The sequence below is a fragment of the Ctenocephalides felis genome, unplaced genomic scaffold (genome assembly GCF_003426905.1).
Source record: "Ctenocephalides felis isolate EL2017-DRISC unplaced genomic scaffold, ASM342690v1 CF-g0.4_SCAFFOLD_03571, whole genome shotgun sequence".
NCBI classification, from domain to species: Eukaryota; Metazoa; Arthropoda; class Insecta; order Siphonaptera; family Pulicidae; genus Ctenocephalides; species Ctenocephalides felis.
The window spans coordinates 56,774,926-56,802,590 of NW_020539725.1; the positions used below are offsets into that span (position 1 = coordinate 56,774,926).

General features: G+C 28.5%; 1 protein-coding gene across 1 annotated transcript in view; it reads left to right on the forward strand.

The window, feature by feature from the left end:
- Window positions 1–3,964: 3,964 nt before the first annotated feature.
- LOC113386342 (O-acyltransferase like protein-like) overlaps window positions 3,965–27,665 on the forward strand; it is a 36,345-nt gene continuing 12,644 nt past the window's right edge. Inside the window, exons 1-2 of the mRNA XM_026624128.1 lie at window positions 3,965–4,022; window positions 27,161–27,339. Coding sequence (XP_026479913.1) covers window position 4,022; window positions 27,161–27,339 — 180 coding nt within the window. The 5' untranslated portion in view covers window positions 3,965–4,021. The remainder of the gene's footprint in view (window positions 4,023–27,160; window positions 27,340–27,665) is intronic.

The following is a 27,665-nucleotide window of genomic DNA, read 5'->3' on the forward strand; positions in this document are numbered from 1 at the left end:
GCCTTAAAAGCAAGCAGTTTTTAAATTTTTAATAATTGTATGAAACTTTTGAAATGTTAAGGTCTTTTTTAATAAAGGTTACTTTATAAAGTCTGTGGCATTTCGAATCCTTCGCTTCTTTATTGCATTTATGAAGAATTGCTTACCTACGCACATCAGTAAAATGTGCGTTGGAACAATTTGTGATGATGATGGCCATATGAGATACTTTAGTAATTTATGTTAGTTTGTGACTTAGTGGCAAGAGCTTTGGCATTGCAACCACAAGGCTCATTTCCAGTTCCGAACAACCTGATATCAAGCGGTAGTGATCAGTTTTTACTTGACAATACAGATCTAAATACGATATCATGTAAAACGCTCTTCAGGGTATTGCTACGATATCAAAATTAGCATGGACGGCTATTTGGGTTGTCTCTAATAGCATTTAGAAGTAAATAAATATATATCTTAATTAGCAAGGACAATTGTTGGATCACGTTCTATTGTTGTTCGTTAAAGAAATAATCCTAGAATAAGCCTTTTCACAACAAAAACCACATATGCATATTTTATATGCAATATTAATTTTGATGAGTTTGGAAATCATATGGAGGATTATGGGATTTTTGAGCCTTTTTTGCCTTGGCGATACGTGGTGATCTAAAATTTAATGAAAATATCTTTGTTCAGATATTTCAGTTTGTTTTGCAACATGTTAAATAGTAGCTGCAGTAAGACTATTCATTTCTATGGAAGCATATCAATAGTTACGGCATTAGTTCCTGTTTCTAATACATTCAAAACTATAATTCAGGTATACATTTACCTGATAATATAATAGCTTTAGATTGCTTGCTTCAAAGATATATCGTTACATGTACAGTATTCACTTCTGCCGTTTCCTGATCTCGTACTTAACGTGAAATAATAAATTAGCTTCGTCGTTTCTGTAAATAAGGCTATGCCATACTAAACCTTCAGATTTCTAAGAAGATTCAGTTTTGATACCTGCCTCGGACAGCCAAGTGTCAACATATGGTGACATCAGTTTTTACTTGGAAATATAGATGCAAATATGTTTTCAAGTGAAAATAGTACCAGCACTGCTGTAATAATGAAAATCAAATGGAGAAAAGGCAACCAAAATAGACATTGCAACATCAGGTTGCATCTTAAGTTAAAAGTTCAATAAGATGTTATTACGTGCAATGATTTTTTATAATTAAGGTAAAAATTATTATAATGGTTTATGATGTGACGTCGTCCTAACACTATGCGTAACTTCTACATGGGTTGATATATCTCATTAGCGCTTGAGTTAAAATGCGACTAACAAGCGTTTGTGTAATTGCGTACCTTTTCTATCTAAATTTCAATAGATTTTGTATGCAAAATACAAAACAGCAACGCATGTAATTACGGCTATAGTAATCTTCTCAATGATCAAATACGTAATTCTTCTTACTTGAACAAATGATATAATGCCTTACAGAATTTCTTTATACTCTTTTCATATTTGGACTTTCTTCGAGAAGCTTTTGTTAGATTAGTAATGAAAAAATTTCTAAATGTGATAATAATACATATTAAATAAAAGTTATGTTTATAATATGAATTTCATTATAAAACAAAACTAGTTGGTATAGGCATTTTGCCTTGAGGCAAGTTACATGAACTTTCCGATACGTGTAAATAATCAACTTAATCAATAAACAATAAATTAATTTATGAGTGATTAAGTATTCTGAGTGGATTTATTACACATAATTGAAAACAAACGAACACGTTAACTCGATTTAAGTATTTCAAAAAACATTCGACTTGTACTGATAAGGAGACGTGCTGATTAGTTTGGCTAAGGTAGGTCTAGCCGTTTCGGAGATACGAGGCAAAAAGTGCCAAAAATAGTATTTTATTTTTTTAAATAACGGAGCGTCCGATTTAAATAATTCAGAAAATGTTTTACTTGTTTTGACAAAATGAACAACTGGTAAATTTTGTAAAAGCAAATCCAACGTAATCCAACGAAAAAGTAAAAAATAATGCCATTTGGCGGTAAAAATGATCAGAAGACATATGTACATCGAATTATCAAATATTTTATAAAGATTATAATAATGAGTACAAATTTTGTGTACATTTATGTGGGTTGGCGGCGCTCACGCGCTTTGATATTTCAGCTTAAGTATCTACGCAGCGCGATTGTTTTAAAAAAATGTTCAAGATTTTCAAAAAAAAAACAAATACGAAGAAATAAGATTTTTAAAAAAAGTCAATTTTTTCCAAAAATTTTTCAAGAATCGAATTTTTCAGTTTTGAACGTTACAGTAATCACAAAAAAATGAAATTTTTCATATATCTTTACGTTTCAACACCTTCTGCATATTTTGGTCTACCTTAGAAAAAATGAATGTGTACTATTCGCACAATTGCTTTGAAAAAAATTCAAAATTCTCAAAATATAAAAAAATGTGATTTTTCAAAATTGTAATATTTTCAAAAAATTTAAAAATTTCAAAAATCTATTTTTATCAGATTTGAAATATTTTTAAAGCTTTTTCTAAAATTTTAATTTTTGGTACGGGGAGTTAAAGCAATTTACCTTAAGCCGCGATGCAATGCACCACTAGTATAAATATACGAAGATATGAGATATATAAATAAAACCATAGACTACCCTATAATTTTTCTGTGCTTGGTTGGAATTAAACAAAATTTAATTTAAAAAAATCAGTTTTCATGAAATCGTCGACGAAAATTTGCATCCGCAAACACACACAGACTCACACATCAATTTTGTCTAAAGTATGTCAAAATATTCAGAAACCTTTGAAACGTAAAGATATATGAAAATTTTCATTTTCGATTTATTTGTGATTGCTATAACTTACCCTACGGAAAGTTAGAAAAAATCGTGAGATATACTTTTTGTCCACATGATTGAAGAAATATAGACATTAATAACTTATCAATGCTCGTAGACGTAATAGTTATTGCATTACCAGATTACCACCATATTACCACCAGGCAAGTAACCGGTAACCGGCAGCAGGAGCAGTCGCAGTCGTGCTTTATCATCTCTCGGTTCGAGTTTAGTGGAGAGACGGGACATAGCATAACTTCGGCCGAAAAAGAAAGTGCGCATTTGTAACGGCAACGAAATTCAATTTCAGTCATCGACTAACAGTCCTCGAGGACTTATCTTGTGCTCGAATCGAAATCGAAAAACATTTGTAGTGAAATTTAAATTCCTATAGATGATAACACCGACGGTACAGTTGATAATTAAACATATTCTGTTTAAATTTGAAAAATTAAAATAATTTTGAAAATTGATAAATGTTGGTAAAGTTTAAGCCTAGGTACGGCTGGAGGTCTTCTTGAGACCTCGAAGAATAATAAAACATTCATCTTTAAAGTTGGAAATAATATAGATAATATTTCATCTTAGGATCTGGAACATATCAATTTATTTAATAAAATATAAAATGCATTTTAATATTTAATCAAAATAAAATACTCATATGTTGTTAATTGAAATAAAAAATTAATTTATACAGTAATTAAAATAGTCTAACCATTAAGCTTTAACCATCATAATTCAAAATTTTTAAATAAGATAATCAAAATCGATAAATTTCAATCTACTTAAACTTTTATAAATTCAAGTGTTTGTGCAAATGTATTAAACCTCCTCCATATGCTTTTCCCTGTGATAATCGGATTCCTACTAGTGACTAGTAGTTCATCTCTACTAGACGACCACAAAACAAATGACACCAAAAATGATATAGAATACGATTTTGCCAAAAATAATTTTTCCGAAAATGTGTCCTTCGACGAATACGATGATTTAATCCTAAACAACACAATTCCCAAATACAATATCACCGGAGTGGATGACTACCTGAAAATCATCGATGTGTCCAAATTGTCTAAGAGATTTCCAAATTTTGCTCCGTTGGTGGGCAAAAGTTGCAGGAATGATTTGGCGAAATTTATCAGAGGATTGTATGAACATAAAATATGGGCTGTGAAAAGTAAGTTATAAAATAAGTTATAAAATATAATAGTAAATGGTCATGTCATTTATTATTAATGTTTTTACGTCATATGTTTGATATAATCTAATCGTAGTAGACGGAGTGTGTCAGTAGTAAAAATTAACATATTCACGAATCATTAATTTAAAGAAACGATATAATTTTTTTATGATTTTTAAAAAAATTATGTGTGAATTATTATTTATCCGTATCAATCGATTGGAGATTGCTATTTCTGAGTAAGTAAATGTGGAATATGTATCGTAGATTATGGAAATATATGCCTGATTTAAATATTCAAAGCTCTTTCTAGAGCTTTAGCTATTTTTCGGAAGTGGTTCTTTTATTGTATCTTATATATCATAGAATTTTGATTTATTTGTTTTTAAATACTATCACCCGCACAAAGTTAATGTAAATCCATAAATTATTAATATTTTGTGAGATTCTAGTATTATTTATATCAGAATATTTTAAATAATTATATCTTTGTGTAACAATATATAACTAATTAATCAGAAAAACCTTTATAAAACCCTTTAAGTAAGATTTCACGTTAATGCGTGATTTCTCAAGAATTTTGGCAAAAAAATAAATTTTCTTTGATACATTGAATTTTTTTGATACATTTTTAATAAAGTTATCATGGCCCATATAAATATTTTTCTGATGTTATCGTGGCGATTAATGTGATAATCAAGATCTCATAATATGAATTAAACAGAAAATGAAATATTAAAAAAATATACAAAAAACGATGATAAACAAGCAAAATTACATATAAAATCTATTTTTGTTTTTTAATAATCTTAATATACTTAATATACTATTAAGTTATTAAATAGTGCATTTAGGATATTATAAATTCATTCATTTGCTCTATGATCAATTTGAAATATATTTATCATTATGCTAATTTTGAGGAGTACGACCTAGTGAAAAGTCAAATGTATTCCTCGAAATTAGCATAATGATAAATATATCTCAAATTGATTATAGAAAAAAATAAATGAGTTTATAATATTTTAAAGGCACTATATAATAACTTAATAATAAATTCATATTTTTTCTATAACCTAGGCATTATGAATGAATTTTAAATTGATTAACTAGAACATTCAAAATTTAATATTAATTAAGCTATTAATTTATTTATAATAATATTTATATCGATTTATTAATAGCATCGCTTGTGAAAGATCCAATGAGGAAACTAATTATATTTTGACTACAGTAGTTGATCGACAATATAACTAATACTTATAACATTATTTATTTATAGAAGTTCATTTATAGTTATAAACAATATAATAGTTTATAAATCCAAATGCTTTAAAAGTGTCTCGAAAGAAAAACTAACAAACTAATCTATTAATTTATTATTAAATTTAATTATTTAAGGCAAAGCGACTTCTCATTGGATATAAAATCATTGGATATCAAATCATTGGATATAAATCATGGATAATAAAAATTTAAAATATCTTATTTGTTAATTAATTATAAAATATTATTTTATGAAATTATATAATAAAAGTTTGTAACATACTGTTATTTAGAGGGCATTAATAAAGACTTAATTTTTTTTAAATTTTTAATGTACCAAATCAAATTTTGATTATAATTATATTATAAAAGGGGACAACAAGATGGCATTACCTAAATATTGGTTTAATATTCACAACTTTTGGTTAAAAATTTGGAATTGATACCCTGTAACTGAAACTGAATCCATGTAAATAAATTTGTTCAATGTAAGTTACATATGACTAAAAGCTGTTAATCTTGCATCATTTTTGTTAATAATATAAAATTTATATTGCTTATAATAATATTATTATTTATTATCTGAATTAATTAATATTTTAAATTTATATTTTGGATTTTACTTTTATTTTTTATACTATTTAATTTTACCGATAGAAATGCATACAAAGATTGATAAAAAATAAAACATCTAAAAAGAACTCCTGTGGGATCTTCTTCCTTTACTATATGAAATAATGAAATTCACATTAAAATTAAAAGTTAAGTTAAACTATTATTATTATTACTACATACTTGAGAACCGATTATTTTTTAGTTTTATTATATAAAATATATAAGTTACTGTTGAATGTAAAAAAGGCAATGATAGCCAGCATTAGAAAAAAACTGATAGTTCTGGAAAATTCTGTTATATGTTCGTTAGAAATGTATTTACTTTAATGTTCCTCTTTTTAAGATATTGCATGTACCACGTTTGTAATCCATTACGCAATTGAAAAGATATCAAGTTAATTATACATCAATTTCTTCGAATCAAGAGTGTAATACTTTTGAGCTCGTTGACTTTTACTTTTTGTAAGGCGTTTATGTTACGCGAATATATATTCATTCTTTCACATTGTTTTTATAATAATTACATAAATTATTTAATAAGACGCGATTATGAATTAGATAACATCGCATTTTGTTTTGTTCTAGATTTAACGCCAATCTAAATTGGTTATCATGTCAAGTAATAAAATAATTGATGATAATGGTAATAAAAATTAGAAGATTATTTCTAAACGAATGTTATGGAAGTGTACTGATTTTAATATATATTTTCAGATATGAAATTAATTAGATTATAATTAAAAAAATATAAATCAGTACTTTCTAACGTGATGGCAAATTCAAAAATGGACTCAACATGACTTTAACCCTTTTTTGGTAATAAAAATTAGAAGATTTTTTCTAAAGGAATGTTCTGGAATTGTACTGGTTTTAATATATATTTTCAGATATGTAACTAGATTAAAATTTAAAAAATATAAACCAGTACTTTCTAATGTGGTGGCAAATTCAAAAATTGCCTCAACATGACTTTAACCCTTTTTTGGTTCACTTAAACGTAAAAATTGATATTAACGAAAAAAATAAAAAATGATAATTCTTAGAACTTATCTTATATATAAAACTTGTCACTTATATTAAAGAACAATAAAAATATTTTTAAAGGCATGTATGAGAGCGTTAGAAATGTTTAAGTGACTCTTGTTCATTATAAGTTATAAATAAGCTAAATTTATTTTGGCAATTTAGCAAATAAAAAATAAAGTTCCTAATCAAAAATTGTGTATATATATATATATATATATATATATATATATATATATATATATATATATATATATATATTGCGTTGTAACCTTGATCAGTGTCTATAATGCACCGTTATTAATAACATAAAATATAGGAGGGCAATATGTGCTCCTTCAATTTCTCGTTTATTAATATAATGGTATATTATTATTTTACACAAATTTAATGTTTAAGCAATTTTACATCATAATTAATTTTTTCTGTTGTTTTTCCTGGTTTGGTATGTATAATTTCCTCCTTTTTATATAAAAATATTTATTTATTCGTCTACATTAATGTGGTCCCCTTCAAAGTAGTCCCCCCCAGATATAATACACTTATGCCAGCGTTTTTTCCAATTTTCGAAGCACCCTTGATATTCACTTTTTGATATGTCCTTGAGCACTCTCGGCGATTTTCTTCAATCGAGGAAAACCGCCGTTCTTTCATGGGTCTCTTCAACTTTGGGAATAGGAAAAAGTCACACGGAGCCATATCTGGTGAATTTTTGCACTTTGCAACACTTTATTTCATTTTTTACGCAAAATTTAATACAAATTCTTTGACTTTTTCAATTCTTCCATTGTAAAAATCGCCGAGCTCAGAAAAACACGTCGAACCTTAGCGACTACCACAGACAAAGTAAACAGTGAATATAGCTGAAAATTCATCATACTTTAGGGGCATGTATACCAACACAATAAAAAAAAATTTTGACAATCAGACACTCCAGACCCGCGAAATTTAATTATTAGTAATTCCGGGTACTTTTTGAACAGACATCGTATATATACATGTATATATATCATGTATTTATCATCAACTTTGTATTTATGTTATATGTTTTTTAGATTACTGAAGATGACACCCATCAAGTGTCGAAACGTTTTATGGAATAAATAATTTTTTTATTTAATCTTTTTTTAATTCGACGATTGGGCTGCAAAAATATTACAAAAGTGATTTCCTCCTTTGTATTACACAATTTTTTATTAATAATGATATCTTTACTATTGACGATTTTTACAAGTACTTTCAGTATTTATTATAAATACATATAAGGTGCATTCAGATTTCGACGTCTTAGTAAATTTGTTTTATAAATTATTGGTTTTGTTAAATGTGAGTTTGAATAGCGGTAAAAAATTAAGCTGCTTTCTACTAATATTTTGAGAACACATATCATTTGCACTCCATGTTTTCTTTTTTCGAGTCATAAACGTTATTTGGAAGTGAACATAGAAGATAAATCTAATCAATAATTTTACAGAAGAAATTGATAAACAATTTAAAATGGTACATTCACTAAATATTATAATTAAAAATGTCTTGGGATATAGATGTTCACTATAGTAAGAACATAGGAAGACTAATAAATTAATAATTCATTTTTCTAACCACACAGGCAGAAGAATCATTATCAATTATACATAAACATAAGAAAAAACAATTCTCAAGGTTTAATGTTTTTAAAATATATACAAAAAAAACATTTAGTAATTATGAATGAAAATATGTAATGTTATGACCAAAATAGAGTTTACCCATTGGTATCTCTTTTTGTGTTGCACAAGAAAAAATAAACAAAGAATTGTTTAGGAAAATGAATTCATAATTTCACTGTGTATTTAATTTAAAGTGCAATATAGAAAACCACTGGAAAAAATTTATCATAAGCCACTACAAACCCAAAGATGATTTAAATACTAAATTATTAATTCAAATGTCAAAATACATAATAATAATTGATTTATTCCAAGCTCTATTATATATATATATATATATTGTTTGCGGTCTTTATTGTTTTAAATATATTGTATCGATAGTGATATTATGACGTAGATAATACAACATAATTTTGTTATGTTTTTTTTTTTAGTTTTATTAGTTATGAACCATTGTCATAGCTACTACACCGGAATTACGTAAGCAACTAATCAGATTTTGGCGACAGACACATTACAACGATATATTTCCTGTGTCATACATTGTAATTAATTAATTATAAATATACATTTTGATTTGAGGACAAAGAAAATGACTAAATTTTATTATTGTCTTATTTAGGTATTTGAATAATACACGTGGTAGGACCCACAAAAAAAAATCTTCCTTCGATGACTCAGATTGTTAAGTTATATTTTAACCTTTATTTATACTTATTAATTTATGCTAGTGCATGAACTTTAGTTTATGAATGAAAAGTAAGCTCGAGCCAATTATGTACTACTCCACCCCGGAGTAGTAGCTTTCCGCTAAAAAAGCACAAAAGCTCAGTGCATGAAGATCACTGCCTGCATGGCCGATATAAAAATATAAACGTTTGGACAGCATTAATGAAAAAAACTATTCTTTTAATTAGTAGGAAAAAAGGTTTTTGATGTGAATATGTTTGAGTTCATTTTTTTTTTCAATTTAAAGCTGATGCATTTTTTTCGTTCAGAAACAATGTCCATAAATTTGTAACAAGTGTTGAATTCTATATTTAGCAGTAAAAAGCTTAAAAAATTTTCCATGCCTTATGGACATCATATTATGCTGTATAGAAAATACACTACTCCTGGTTTAAGGTGCCAGGATTAGTGTATTAAGCGGAAAGTCTTAACATGATTCAACTGTATTTGCTAAGACAAGTAAATATAATTCACATTCCCATTGAAGTCGTTACTATTTGATCTGAATAACTAACTGGTTTGTAGGAAAAATAATTGGCGATATTGGCAAATTTGACTAGAACTTGATTTCCTGGCCATATTCCTTGTACGATTTATCAAATATTACGCAAAAGCGAATGCACTTGTACTTTAGTTCACGTTTCTCAAGGAAACTATTTACGCAAATAAAAGTGAACGACACGACCAGTCGAACCGATTCTAATGTAATAGGGACAAGGATAGTTTGTTTTTTCATTAAACATAATATACATGCATGTTTATATGGATATATACAGATTCATATACAAAAATAAGAGTTGATTTTAAATGTATTCGTGAGTAAAGTTTTGTATGAGCGGTTTGGAACTGACCATCAAGCTTGTTGTTGTGTAGTGCGTTTTCCTTTACTATTAGCGAAGCAATTATTTAGTTAGAATATTATATTGATATATAATTGCGATTTATCCGCAATCTTGAAATGTGTGAAAATATCACAAAATTAGCTAAAATTTACTTACAGTAAACATACTCTATAAAGCTTACTTTATAATATTTACTTATAAGTATAAAATGTTTAACACATCCAACAATCAATATGCATTTTTCGGGTTTTAACTTCCCTTAGGGTAAGTTACAGTAATCGCAAAAAAATCGAAAATGAAAATTTTTATATATCTTTACGTTTCAAAACCTTCTGAACATTTTCGCATACCTTAGAAAAAATGGATGTATGTGTGTGTATGTCTGTATGTGTGTATATGTGTGCGCGTGTGTGTGTGTGCGGATACAAATTTTCATCAACGATTTCGGGAACACTGATCAACCGATTTGAATAAATCAGAAAACATTCGATTCGTATTGATAAGGAGACGTGCTGATTAGTTTTTGGCGAAGGCAGGTCCAGTCGTACCGAAGATGCGGGACAAAAAGTGCCAAAAACGGTAACTCATTTTTTAAGAAAATGAAGATAAAGAGATAAAGAACTGATTAAATTTTTGGGAAGGCAGGTGCAGCGGTTATAGACTCTCAATAAAAATAAGTTAAAAAAATGTCATTTGGCGGTCAAAAATGTTTATTGGACATATGCACATCAACTTATCAGATATTTTATAGAGATTTTAATAATGTGTACACATTTTGTGTAAGTTTTTTTGAATTCTGTACCAAGGTTTTTTATTACGGTACGGGAAGTTCCAGCAATTTGCCTCAAGGCACGATGCTATACACCACTAGTTCGGTTTTTATTTTACCATTTACGTTTACCAAGTATTTTACCATATTACTATCCTGATTAAATGCGCCAACTTTTGATGGAACTTGTCAACGTTCATGCAAAAAGACCTCTCTGATAGACCAATTTTGGAAATTTTAATTCTGTCATTTTAATTCTGGAAAACTGGAGGAAATTGTGACATTATTTTTGACTGTGGTCCTAGAGATGTAATTTACGGTTTCAAACGAACAAAATATAACCACAATAACCCAAAAATTGCTTAATTTTATTATGTCAATGCAGGTTGCACTTAAAAGCTCATGATTTTCAAACTCGTTTTCTGACGTTGAGTTCTGGGACACCCTGTATATATAAATACTTTCTCAGTTTTCGTTCAATGCTTCAATTTTCTTTACCTTTATTACTAAGTAAAAGTTTTATTAGGCAAAACTCTGTTTTCAATGAAATCCCAAGATCAAAGCCTTTTCGTTGGAGAATGGAAATAATGATCCAAATGTAATCTCTCCGATGACTTGCGATTTGTAAGCACGTAACTTCAATAATCTGTATTTGTTTTGTTAGTCCGAATTAATTACAAGGAAATAATAGCTTTATTGATTGCTTTCTAGACATTTGGATCGTTATATCGATAAATACAATAAAGTATTAAAACGTAATTGGTTTTGCTGTCATTTTCTTGACTCTGTAGATACTCTATCACATTCATAAATCTTTTATTGTTAGTTTATTGTTGGGTATAAACAATTGTTGATATTCACACAGGATACGATTCAACTTACGATTACTATTTATTTTTTATAGTCAGATTTACTATTTCAAATTTACATTAACCAAAGTAAATATCTGTCATTTTCATGTATTTTCAAAAAAAATCTTCAACGTTCCTTCACTTCAATTTGTCTATACTTACTCGAATATTTTTTTCTTTTTCTTTAAAAAACTGTGTTTAGTTATTATTCTTCACTTACTTATTAAGGGATTGTTGTTTGCCCCATAATTATTTTACTTTTATTATTATTTTGGCACTATCTCTTTATATAAATAATTAATTAAAATAGGTGAGTGCATTAAGGTAACATTGTTGTACCAGCTAATTGTGTTCTATAATTATAAAAAATATAGTTTAATATATCATACGTATTTAGATATAAATTTTGCGTGTATTTTATGAATTCACAATTTTTTATATAAAATCAAGTTCACTTGACCATGAATAGCAAATTTCACTACAACATGTTTCTTGTATTTTTCCCATAAAATACGTGAAAATACAAATTACACAGATAAATGACATTCTCAACTGCAGCACTATTATTATGTCAAATTATAATTTTGTGGAATGTTTTGAAGTTTATCTTTCATGATAAATATAGCGAAATTAATAGAAACGAAAATATGCGTATATAAAAAGTATGGAAAGAGATTATCATTGTTGATTGTCATTCTCAATTGAAGAAATTTGCATAAAATAATTTATAATAGTGATTAATTGATAAACTGTAGCCAATTAAACCTTAATCTATAAAACTAATTCCAAAATCCATAAATAGGAAGTGAAGAATGTTAATACTGAATGCTAAAATAGCCGAGGTTTAATTATAAAATTAAAAAATACATCATATGTCATATCAATTAAGAAGTTCATAACAAATGTGAAGGAAAAAAAACTGATTTTCAGAATCAGCTTTATCAAAGTTTTTGTAAATTTGTGAACTGCTTTCAGATCTCAAGTATCCTCCAAGATACTTCTAAATACGTAGTCATCCTTTTATAAGCACCCCGATGGTTGGTCTCATTATATTTAATATAATTTTTAGAATTATTAGAATTTCTCCAATATCTTTGATAAATTTTTAATTTGATGCAGTAATGCAAGGAAAGGGCTTATCCATAAATCAATTATATTATGACATTTAACATATGCATCGTCATTTATTTTTTACCCAACTCGACGTGATAGTGAATACAAGGTTAACCTTGATTATTCTTATACTTTTGGGCTTATTTTATATGGACATAGGTGTCAAGTGCCTTTGCATAACTCATAATTGCATAATAAATTTTTCAAAACGTTTATGAATGTGATCTTAAGCAACATTGTAGGATAATGCTTTTATCAAACTTGTTGCAGCATTATTGTTTAATCTTTGACATGGCAGTGACAAATGAGTCTTTTGCAATTAGAATTAATTAATGTTGGTGGTAATTGTATGGGTACTTGAGACGTAGGTATAATGAATAGCGTGGTGATATTTAGAAAAAGATTTTAAAATTAGATTTTTAAAATTTGTATACCATCAGTATACTCAATTTTACTTAAGGCAATGTGAGCGAATTTCACTAAAAATTAAAAACTATTCGAGTTTTTAAAACTATTTCATATCTATTAGTTGCGAAGAAAAGGCTTAATATCAAATTTAATCAATGCAATTATATTGGTTGTAATTTGCTTTTTGCCAAGTGTAAATAATCGATTTATACTGTAATATTTTTTTAAATTATATAAGATTTATCTGTCTACTTGTCCAAATGTCTACCTGTCTACATCGTGCCTTAAGGCAAATTGCTGGAACTTCCCGTACCGTAACGAAATGTTCGAGGAATACTGAATGTTTTCAAATAGATTATTATAAATATTGTAACATTGTCTAATATTTATGAGAAGTATATAAACTGAATTGCAAATTTAAAATTATTTGTTTAAGTTATATTAGAACTTTAGTCAGAATAAAAATAAAATCTGAATTATTTTCGATATACAAGAAAAACTAAAAAAAAAAAAAAAATCTATTATTTTGTTAAGACAAGCAGAAAGTTCTTTAAATCATTTAAATCGGACGCTTAGTTCTTTCAAAAACTGCCATTTCTTACATATTCAGCTCCGTATCTTCGAAATGGCTGGGCCTGCCTTTGCCAAAAACTAATAAACGCTTCTCCCAATCATTACTAATTGAATGTTTTTTAGATCATTCAAATCGGATACTCCGTTCTCTCAAAAAGTCGATTTCTATTTTCTGCACTCTTTGCTCCGTATCTCCGAAACGGCTGGACCTGCCTTCGCCAAAAACTAATCAGCTCTTTTCCTTATCAATAGGAATCGAATGCTTTTGAACCATTCAAATCGGTTGATCCGTGCGCCCGAAAACGTGACTGGAAATTTGTATCCATACATACATACATACACACACACACGCATCCATTTTTTCTGAGGTATGCCAAAACGTTCAGAAACCTTCAAAACGTCGAGAAATGTAAAAATTTTCAAGTTCGATTTTCGGCCCATTACAATAAAAAATATGTGTGCAAATGTGTACCTATAAACTGTGTATGTACCAAAATGGTTATCCAAATTTGATTCTCATATGGCAAGTATACATCCAAAGGAGATTGATCATCTTGCTCGAGGCGTTTACCGCATATCATCTGAATACTGGTTATTAGGTAACGACAATAAATCATCAATAAATCAACTGGCACGTATATTGTATAAATAATCTCAATATCAATATTGTGCACGTCCCGTCTCGTCTTGCCGGAAGCATCATATACATTTCTAACAGCTCCAGAGTCAAAGTACACTTTCTCGAGAGAAAGTTTTTTTCGACCATAAAAATTGCTTCCATAATTCTCTCCTGGTCTTGTCTGTCAGATGAGTTCTTTGTTTGCTTTATGAGCTTTATATTCTTGTCCTATGTTGGTCAATGATGTAAGCCGTAAAATCTATTCATAATGAGTTTTTTTTATTTTGATTTATTCTCAGATGTTATGTTATTGTGATGATGACACTAATTCTATGGGAGTTGTTGGAATCGGTAACTTTCTTCTGGTTTTGTAAACGACATTGGAAATAAAAAAAATTGGGTTTGATGGTGAATAATCTCACATCAATTAATAGGAACTTAAACGTATCAATTTATTACAAAATAATTGAAAATGTTGATGAATTTATAAAAATAAATGCCTAAGTCAGTCATATATGTGTTACATAAAAAATAGTGTTTTTCAAGGAATTTTCGCAAAAAAAATTTTGATACATTAAGTTTCATTGATACATTTTCAACTAAATTATCTAATATATTTACCATGTGATTTTTTCTGATATTATTGTGGCAGTTAACGTGTCATGTAAATTAAATGTAAAAATGTGAAAAATGAAAAGAAAATCTGCATTGTAACGCAAACATTATCATTCATCTTTGATACTAAAAAATCTTGATCTTTTTCCAAAATAATTTTAAGAAACGCTTAAAATAAGGTTGCCACCCCAGTAGAAATGAATTGTGGCTTAATATAAATATAAATTTTATGCAAATTATGGTAACCAAAGTTTTAAGCCCTTATTGATTAGTTAACAATTACCAATAGGACCCACATATTAGACAAAAATATTTTTATTTACCATCATAGCTTGTCACTCATAGATACCTTATTAATGATAAATCAGTATTACTATCTTGCTAATAAAAAAAGGTAAATCACAGTAGAAATAGTAAACAAAAACGCACTTTTAGCGGATTTTACGGTCCGTCAATAATAATCACACGAAATTACTTTCCATATTGCATGCTTCTCATTTTCTTATTAAATTTTAGAGAAATTCATTGGTTGATTAACAACTTGTCTATTGTATTGATTTATTAGATAAAACGTAGAAAGTAAGAGTTATTACAGTACCCGGGGTAGATGTAATTTTGAGAGAAATAATAATAACAATTTAAAATTGGTTTTGGTACATTATTCTCTATAGAAAAAGTGAAGTAATAAGTTCAATGACAGCACATAAATGTTTGATAGTATTGAATTCACAGAGGTCGTTAAATTAATTTACAATTTATCGTATATAATTAAAATTTCTTAGATTTTATGAATGCCATTTAAACAATTAAAGTTCTATTTTTAATTGTATTATAAATAAAATAGAAAAAGGATAGCAATGAACAATAAAAATGTATCCACTAGCAATACCAATTTGGTGTTAGTAAATCTTTCTGCTTTTCTCAATGCAAAGCATTCTTCTAAGGGGGCGTCCATTAATCACGTGAGCGAGATTTTAAGGATTTATGGACCCCCCCTCCCTCTTGGTGATACTCAAAATTACCCCCCTTCCCCCCACTAAACATCACGTGTATTTTTAGTTACGTGATAAAACTGTAAAATTTTTAATTTTTTTTGAAAATGTTTGAATTTTTTTAAAAAAATCAGTCAAAAAATGAATATACGTGATATCTTACTATCCCCCTTCCTCCCCCACGTGATATTTCGTGATTTTATGTCAAACCCCCCCCTCCCCCTAAAAACCTCCTAAACCTAATGATAACATCATACATTTCAGTAGATTGAATCTAGTCAAGTTTGATCAATTAGTAAAATTGGTACAGTTATATAAAAATCAATTATTTATAAATTATCATTAGTTTACCTGAGAATCTTTCCTCCAAGATATTTGTCACCAAAAAATAGCTTGCTCAACGTACCGTTATAAGAGTATTTAGTTAACACGACGCAACTATGTCATACAGACATTGTTTTGAATTACGACACTGTTACACATTTAACGTCCATGTGATAATAAGAATTACCGCTATTGGAACATTTACTGTCCGAACACGTAACTATAAATGCGAAAAATATAGAAATAAAATACCATTTTCGACTGACAATGATATAAAAATTCATAGTTATTCATTTGTTTTGATTTCATGTTATCTGATGCGGTAATTGATCAACAAATTTAAATTCAAACATCTGACGAATGGTTTTTATCGTACTGTTGACTGTAGTGCCTTCATCAATAAATATTCGCTCTGTTACAGAAATTGTAATAATAATTTATCACACAGGGATGGGACTTATTTGGGTTGCCATCTGTAGAACTGACTAATAGTCCAATCATTATAGTAAGTTCACCTCGGAATTCGAGATACCCAGCTGTAAATCTGTAAATACTGTATATTGACACCCTAAAAGATGTCTCAAAACCTACTACATATGTTGCGTACCCTACCATATGTAGGTTGTACGATAACTTTTAGGGTGTCAATATACAGTTTTTACAAACTTACAGCTGGGTATCTCAAATTACGAGGTGAACTTACTATAATGATTGGACTATTAGTCAGTTCTACAGATGAAACAAGTCCCATCCCGGTGTGATAAAATATTATAACAATTTTTGTAATGAGGCTAATATTTATTGATGCAGCAATGCCGGATTAGCACAAATAGCTATCTATGATTCCATGTAAAAACAGTTATCATTACTGCTTGAAGAGAATTTGAACCCAGGACCTCTGATTCAGGTCCAGGGGTTCTGATCACTTACCTACGCAATCACAGTTAACTGTATAAGTGAAAAATTTCAAAACCAAATCGTTATTAAAAAAACATGTAGGATCATATAACACTTGCACCATCATACAGATATTAATCATGACAAGTGATCAATGTATATCAATCAAATCAGAAAATCGGTTGGAGTCTCTTTCTTGTCGGTTAGACAGCATCTTATCCATTTACTTCTGCATTGCGAGCAAAAAAATCAAAACTTTTAAATTTTTCTAATAATTCAATTCAATTAAATTTTAGTAAATTGCAAATTGAATAAACACGAAACAAGACAAAGTTGAAGTTGATGATATTTACCATATAATATATAACGTGCTATGTATGTGTAAAGTCTTTGTATTTTTAAATATGTAACTAATCATTGAAGCGTGTGAAATAAACTGTTATGTGTTTGCTGCATAACAGTATTCTTGTAATTATATCATTACCAGCAATTATTGTAATAATTCAAACGAAAATTAAATAAAATAATACACACAATTATTTATGCATTTATAATAATTATACTTCGGGCAAGAGTTATATATTAATTATACCTACTTATCATAAGATTTAATTTTCAAAATGTATGGATTCGCATAAAATGCTACAACAATATTGTCTGAATCCACTCAGATTATGAAATCTCAGATTAAAGTATGAATATTTAAATATACGGCAAATATACTTTTACTTCAACTTGAATATATAGATCAAGAAAATGTTTCCAATTATAAGCTATATCGGGCACGGACTTGCCCTAGGCAGTACCACTCATTATTATTATTATACTATTAATTTTTTTTGTCATTATGTATATGCATAGATTCTGGATATTATTTCTGATATATTCTTATAAAATAAATACTTAGTTAAAAACAGATGTTGAAATAAATAACTAACTATGGCATAAAATATGCATTAATGCACTTAAAAATATAATGGGTTTTCACGTGAAATTAGCCCATCAGCGCATTACTGCAAACATTTGAAAATTAAATAATATTGCCTTTTGGCAAGTTACATGCACATCCTAATATGTTTAAATAATTAACTTAATAAATACGAATTGAAATTCAACAAATTAAAATAGTGACAACAAAAGTTTGGAATCTTAAATTCAAAGTCGTTTTATTCAAAACTTTTATATTGAAGTGTGTGTAAATGTTGGAATCGTAGTAAATTTTATCTAGTTTCACCCCATTTAACTGGAAAGGAGTGCTTTCATATATAATTTGTGAGTTATTTGACAAAAACCAAAAAAATGTCCCGAATTTTCTATTTATTGCTAAATAATGAAATAATAAATTCAATGTCATTTTATTCAAAACTTTTATATCGGAGTGTATATAACTGTTGGCATGGAATCGTAGTAAAGTTTGTCTAGTTTTATCCCATCTAACTGAAAAGGGCTTTCATATAAAATTTGTGAGTTATTTGACAAAAACCAAAAAATGACCCGAATTTTCTATTTATTGCTAAATAATAGAATATCAAATTCGAAGTTGCTAATTGTTCCAAACTTTTATAAGTTTTATAATTCAACCAATTTTCGTAGGCATAATATTTTAGGATGTTCTTTGAGACCATCAACTCTATTCTTATAAATAATTCCATCACACTCAAAAAAAAAAAAATCACGAAGAAACGTTCCGGCAGATCTTAAACTAATACTAATCGGCACGAGTCCCTAATTAAATCTTTCGAAGAGTTTAAATTTTTTTAAATTGGTTCAGGATTTTTGAAAATGGTGTAGTCCTTTTAAAAAACGACGACAAAAGGTCAATTTTCATACTACATATACACACATACCCATACCAATACCAATTTTGGTTTTAAACGATTTAGAATGACTTGAAGCGTCGATAAAAAAATGAAATAATTAGCGAATCTAAAAATACAAACTTCACCTAAGGTATTGGCGAATTAAAGGTGAATCACCTACCAGAAGTTAAGAAAAAAACTTTATTTCAAGTTAGGGGGCGCCTATTAATCAAATGATAGATTTTTTAAGAATTTCAGTTATGAGAACTCTCCCCCACCAAACATCACGTGTACTTTTAGTTATGAGAAAATTGTAAAATTTTTGTTTTTTTTCAAAATGTTTTGATTTAAAAAAAAATCAGGTAAAAAATAAATACACGTGATATCTTACTGTACCCTTCCCTCCCCCACGTGATATTTCGTGATTATTTATCAGACCCCCACCCCCTCCCCACAAAAGCCACACGTGATTAATGGACGCCCCCTTAATTGGTTGCAAAATAAACCAATTTTGAACACTTTGAACAAATCACTTGCAAATCCAAAAATCGGTTACGACCTGGTAAAAATTCATTTTGGTAACAATTAAATACCTGTGGTCATTTAATCGTGTTAGAGAGTGTCTCGAAATTGTCAATACGCAAAATTCGTCGTGAATTAGGTCAAGATTATTTGAAGTACGATATTCATCTCTGCATCCACATATCCACATACATATCGAGGTTGGGTGTCGGCGATAATAAACACAAGCAACACGGAATAGCCCGAATAGCCAGTGAAAGTTATCTGGCGAGAGTGAAAGTGTTACGCTGGCCGCGAGCGACGTGGATACGACATGAATATAACATACTCGTACCTGCGATTGAGACTGCGACTGAGACTGCGGCACAACCTGACTAGCATTCTTCGGTAACGATTAAACGACACAACAACCGTAATCCACATGGAGGTGCATTGTAAAGGAGAAATTGATACTTAACACTTTCGGGACGGCATCGATTTCACCGGCTGTAAACTTGGCTTCACTGTGTATGTTATGCAATTTGTTTGATAAAAATTTGTGGTCATTGAAGGACATACATTTATAATATTAATTTATTTTTGATCATTTTATGAAGAATGGTAACGTTCAAAACCATTTCCGAAATGCATAGCTGCTTGATTTTGACATGTTTTACAATAAAATGTTGTTCGCCGCCTTCCTCCTGGTGCTTTTCTATCAGAACAGACAATACAATCCCTTTTTCTTTCACTCGCATTTATAATATGCCACTGATTAGTCAGTATATTTGGTCATTTTTTTGCTGCCATAATGGTTTATTATTTCTATTATATTGTCTAATAATTCATTTATAAAATATACAGTAGAATAATCTATTAGATATCTTATATTGCTTGGTATTTGTTATCGGGGTGTTTGTTGATGTATGTCAAACTCGATTATTGAAGGAGAATCGGCATATTCGCTAATGTCTTTCCGCTCTTCATTTATTTTATAGAACTTCTTCTTCTTTTTATTGGTTTGATAATATCATCATCATCACATTCATCACTATCTTCGGTGCGAATAGTAATTTCGTAAAATTTGTCTGTATGAATGTCTATTTGAAACCCATCCATCTTCACTACTGCGTAATTCACAAAATTTACCAGTCGTTTTGTCATATTTAAAAGCGCTCGGTCGTTTTAAATATTAAAAAAAAGACCATATAGCAAAGAAAAAGGCTAAAAATACTACTAAAATAACTTAAAATTATTTTCAAAATACAATATTGTTTATCACTGCTATATGTAATTTATTCAACTTTTCGATGCAAAATGAGTCATTGTTTATGAAATAGCCTGTGCCTCACAGAGTATGTTTGTCCACTGAGGTGGACAGCCGTCCCCAAAGTGTTAATGGGTTCGCTCGTAGTGAAGTGGCTAGAACGACTGGACCTGAATCAGTTCGATCCCGTTTCGAGTAGCCTGTTGTCAAGCAGTAGTAACAACGATCACTTGGAAATATAGACAGCAATATGTATCCAAGTAATCCAGATTTATTGCTTCATCAATAAATATTCGCCCTATTACAGAAATTGTAATAATAATCGACTAGTATTAAGTCAAATCAGCACAACAGTTTATTATAGAACTCTTACAATTAGAATTTCAAATCATGAAAATATATGCAATTGTCACAAATAAAATTACTTCTAAGAAAATATTTATAAAAAGTTATTATTTATTACTTACATAAAGTGATCAAAGTTAAAAATGTAATAAATGAACTATATAATAAACTAGGTGTAAGTTACATTTTTTAAGTCCAAAATTAAAATTCAGCAACTTGAAAAATGGCGACAATCAAATTTTCAACTGCTTATTTTGTAATTGTGACTTCGCTTTTCTTTAAAAGCTATAATCAATCCTATTCCCAATTAATATCTTACATACTCACTTATAATATATATATATATATATATATATATATATATATATATATTTTGTATTAATTATAGAGCATGAACATGATTTTAGAACATAGATGGATTAAGTCCTAAATTGAAACACATACAAAATTTTAATGCATTTTTATACTTAAAAATGAATTACGAAGAAACTTCCCATGTCGATTTTTACCAAAAAAAAAATGAAACTATTTCTAAATATTTCAGAATCTTCAAAATTGGTTAGCATAAGGTTTTTGTCAAAAATGTGAACAAAACATTTCACCTCTTTCTGCTGATTATAAAGAAATAGTTAGACCGATCGTCTCACAAAATTAATCAACGCAAGTCCTAATTTAGTTTCAAATGGCTTAAATTTTTCAAATCGGCGAAACCATTTTTAAGATTAAAGGTTAAATTTTGATACACACACAGTTTTTTTCATTTTGGTTTCAAAAAATTTAGTATGACATGAAATACTAAGAAAATACAAAGTTAGCAAATCAGATTTTTGGGCTAATTCAAAAACTCTTTCGGGAAGTTAATAAAATAAGAAAGAATTGCTGAAGTTAGTATTATTAAAGAAGACTTCTGAATCCATGTCAAATAATGCGTTCAAATGCAATCATTCATGCGATTATGAAAATTTATAAGAATTTTTAACAAATCATGGTAGGGATCACTGAGATTTTAATTATTTAGCGGAAAGTAAGTAAGAATTATCAACAAATAAAAAGTGGATAAAAAAATATTTTTTTTGGGATATCCATATATTGATATTTGATGTATAAGCTCTTTTCACATTCTCAATTCGTATTAATTTAACCCTTTCCACTCGCGAAATCCGAGACTACATGTATTTTGCCGCCGGAGCGAAAAGGTAATCCGAGTGGAAAGGGTTAATACTTTTCAATTAAATTTTATTTAATGAATTTATTTACATTTTTAGCAACAATTTTTTTTTGAATACATAAATACTAAAAATAATGTATTTTCTTTCCTTCGTAATAGAGTCATAAATATAACCACAACTGTTTATTTAATTACAATAGCGCTAAATAAAATTAAGAAATCAATTCTGCGTGAATTCTCCATAAATTGATTTCATGAAGAATATATAAACGGAAATTTATAGAGTGGAACAAAAAGTAGCTACATAATATTTATTACCATTACCGAGTGCGAATAGTGTTATAAGAACAAATAAAATGAGGCCGTATTTCATTATATAATTCTTGTTATGTGTACTCTGTACAATGTAGATTACTTCGATTTATTTCCTATAATGCATATTACCGTAGTAATTGTGAATTTGAACTCTTAACAACTTTGCCTGTTCGTGGGCGTGAATGTTATAGCATTCATTTTCATTGGGATGCAAAAAAAACATGAATACTGTTGCATTCAAATTTTAAAGTCAATTATTTTGTCTCTAATTTTATATAACCTTACGTTTTAGTAATTATTATACCTGTCAAAGTAATGACTAACTGATGCTTTAGGTATTTTTGAATTTTCTTATTTTTTCCAGTAGTCACTAATTAGTTTGGGCAAGTACTTTGCGTAAAATAGAAGCAAAATACTTGACGTGGATGCTATAGCATTCATCGTGCATAACGATTAAAATGTGATTCATCGTTCAATTTTATACTTTATACAAAGTAAACAAGATTTTACTTTCACACTAGTGCTAAAATTATTTGTAAGCTGAATCAAAATTCTGGCCAAGTCTTCAAAACTTGAGTTGAACGATAAAGCCCTTGAAATATAAGTTTTTGAAATATCATTCAAATTATCCTCGTATGCAAATATTATTATTCTTTAAAAGACCAAAATAGTTCTGCATATATTGTGTATTATAAATTTAAATCAATGAATATATAAATATTTCCGAAGGTGTGCCTGAACCAAACCATGAAATCAATGTCGCGACTTTTGCAATTGTCCTGTTGTTAGCTTATTCATTTAGATTTGTAATGTTTTCAAAATTTGTGAAATTATTTCAATGATATGCTTTTGTGTATAAGACAGTATTAGCAAATTTTACAACATTCATTTTAACTAACCATTTTGTGTTGAAGTATTCCTTTTTCAATAACGTTTGTATAGCGAATTACAAAATATCTATTTTGAACGCTAAAGTGAATACTTTTATTGCTTTATAATATAAATAAAAAATCATAGGATTCGTGCTCTTCACAAATATTTTTTTTGTTGTTTGTTTCTGTATTGATTGGACAATAAAAAATAAGAAATTATAAAAATATATCGTTTCCTACATTCTCTTTTATTCTTTTAATGACTCAATAACAGTGGGTAATGGTTTATTTACGTTATGTTACACAATTTACGACTAATTTTTGCAACATATATGATAGAAAACATGTTCATATAATGATTCATCAAAATAAGAATTTTTTTCAACCTTGGCTGATTTTTATATAAATTCAGGTCAAACAATATGTACCCGGATATTTTATTTGTAACCAATTAGCGTAATGCATTGCCACATATAGTAACTTAGTAGGTACAAAATAAAGATGCGTATCCATGATCGAATAAAATTGCGAAATTTTATGCAATCACTCACAAAACATCTTGTGATACTTAAAACAACAAGTTGATAATGATAAATAATATTTTTGATTTTTTTTTTTGCATTGATCTTGACTCTTTGCATTTTTTACAATCATTTCTAGAGTTGCTTTTATTAAAATAATTGTCCAATCTATTATATTCCACACAGAAGATTTTTCAATATTCTGAGCCAGTATAAATATTTAAAAGTTTAGCAAAAATTATATCCTCTGATGAAGTAGAAGGGTCTTTTGATTCTGTTTTAAATTATTTAAAAAACTACTCCAAAATTTGGCATGCAAAATTGCCTAAATATGATGACTAAGCAATGTTTTTGTCAATATATTTTTTTAAGATAATTAAGAGACCAATCGTAGTGTAGACAATTAAAATCCTAGAAATTTTGATATCGACAGAAACCCACGTTCTAAAAAATGATGAAAGCTCTATTTGATTTACTTAAATTATTCAAAGAGATTTACTTTTATCATACTTAAAAAGCAAAGTCGTAATTTTTTTTTTCAAATTTCATTCAAAATCAATTCAATTTTGAATTGATCACACAATCAATTTCCCATTTACTTTTATCCTTGAACTATAGTATCAATATTCATATCCTAGCAAATCTTTTCGCGGTCCATAGTCACTTATCCTAAGTCGATAATTGTAAATATGCTCAGTCACACATTTATGATCATCTTATTTAGAGAAAGTTGATGTTATGCAGTAGGTAACTGGTTTTTAATTGCCGTAAACATCTCGACGATATTATTATATAATTTGAGGTAAAAAACTGATCGAGCTTAACTTGGGTCATTGGCATAGTGATACCTCTAACTCTGTGATCTAGAATCTAGATTATGACATACATATAATTGCGCCTGTAATTACAAAGATTGCAGATAGATAATTTGTTATTTCCTAGGTAATTAAATGGTGCGTGCATGTTTATATGACTTATGCTATATACTTAAAAAATCTCAACCGATCTGTGTCACTATTTTGTTTAAAAATTGTAATAAATATAGTTGTTAAACATTTCATTATGAAATTGTATTCGACGTTTCTGTACACATGGCCAAGCAATACAAATTCCTGGATATTATATTTGTATCTAATGGTTAAACCATTTCTGAATAATTCATTTTTTTTGCAGTAACCGTTGTACCCTTCTTAGTATCTTTCACCATTTACAAACAATTGAAAATGTTTGTACTTGAATTTAGTAATATTATAAAAATTGTAAAGGAATAATTTTTGTATAAAAGACCATTCCAATTTTTATCAAAATCACTTGATCTCCTTGTAGAAAGTAGTTATTTTAATTAGTATGTTGAATTTGTTGTATTTTTTTTTAAAGATAGATATTTAAAATTAATACTATCATAATAAATTATAACCAAAACCAAATCGAGCTAAAAATCCTGAAAAACAAATATTTCTGTTTAAAGATCGTTCCAATTATCCAACTATTGGACTACAATAGTTAAAGTTGCCATTGACTTTTAATCGTTAATTTAATTTAACACGTTGATCGCCATGTCAGTCATATGTGTCTGACACTAAGAACTACATGAGCCATTTCTGACATACTAGACTCTAGACTTTGGTAGGAGAAAAAAGATTTAATATAGCCATGTTAGTAATATACGTGTGACATAAAAAAGCGTTTTCTAGGAATTTGGCAAAAATTTTTTGGATACATTACTATCTAATGAAGTTACCATGGCCCAAGTCTGATATTATCGTGGTGATTAACGATAACTAGTGGTGCATGGCATCGTGCCTTAAGGCAAATTAATGAAACTTCCCGTACGAAAAATTAAATTTTTGAAAAAAGAGTCCATTTTTTAGAACTCTGAAAAAAATAGATTTTTGAGACTTTTAAATTTTTTGAAGAAAATGACCATTTTCAAAAATTTGATTTTTCTATATTTTGGAAATTTTGAACTTTTTTCAAAGCAATCGCGATACGTTAGCTTATTATTAAAATATATATACAATATGTGATAATTTGATGTGCATATGTCTAGTCGATCATTTTCTGTCCGCCAAATAGACCTGCCTTTCCAAAAATTTCACCAGTCCAATTTCATTTCATCAACACAAATAAAATATTTTTCGAATCATTCAAATTGGACGCTCGGTTCTCTCATAAATTAAATAAACATTTTTGGCACTTTTTGGCCCGTATCTTGTTTTTTGTAGCATTCAGATTGATTGATCCGTGTTCTCGAAATCGTCGGACGAAAAATTGTTTCCGCACATACACACACACACAGATACATCCATTTTTGCTGAGGTATGCCAAAATGTTCAGAAACCTCTGAAACGTAAAGATATATAAAACTTTTCATTTTTGATTTTTTTGCGATTACTATAACTTACCCTACGGGAAGTTAAAAGTTGTATCCATATATACATACACACACACATCAATTTTTTCTGAGATATGCCAAAATGTTCAGAAACCTTCAAAACGTAATAAAATGTAAAATTTCTCAATTTCGATTTTTGGACGATTACAATAACGGGAAGCTAATGAAGTTACTATGACCCAAATTTCAATAATTTAATATTTTTCAAAAAATAGATTCTTAAGTTCAATAATATTTCAATAAACTATAATCGAATCGATATTTAAATGAAAATTGTTCCAATTTTTAGGCAGTAGTTATTCTTGTTAGCAAGTTCAACCCTAGAATGGTATCGCGCTTTTTTGTGTACAAGTGATGTATTAAACGTCTTTTGTATATACTTTGTGATATCATCATAGGTTATTTAAAAAAATATGCAACTTTGATTTAGTAACAAATAATCTTTTTATTTTTTCAAAATTTCCATAACAAAAGTACTGACACCATTCATTATTGTATGCATGTATGCCTCGGAGGCGAACAGATACCGTTCTAGGGTTAAATAGTTCGAAAAATTAGATACTTAAGTTTAGATACCTAAAACTCAGACTTGAACATTTCTAACAAAATATATTATCGTCCGATAGTTTTTTAAATTATTTATTAATATTTATTTATTATCTTCCAGTGGACGATGCAATGGGTCGCTACGGGTCAGCATTTCTATGGGGCGATGGATATTGGACAGGCAGCGAAGCACTTTGCTCAAATATTCACGACCCTCTCAACAACGATGAAGAGATACCACCGTTTCCCATATCCTTCTACATGCTCAAATTGCTGGTCAATAAAACCGTAATAACTCAGGTTAGACCCGATAATATATTAGATGAACTTAAGATAATACTTCATTCCTTCTAAAGGGATTAATGACCCTTTAGAGATAAAATATAGACTATTTAAGCTTGTTGATATTTGTTATGAGATATCAACCTTTTGCATTCTAAGCATATTTTCATAACTATTAATATAAGAAATATCTCAAAATTAAGGACCAATTGAAATTTCCAATACATTAAAAACCGACCTTCAAATTCAATATCATCCATATCATCAATATCTATTAGTTCTCTAGAAAAATCTATTTCCTCACTAATGAGTTAGGCAAATCCGAAATTCACTTGCACAATTTT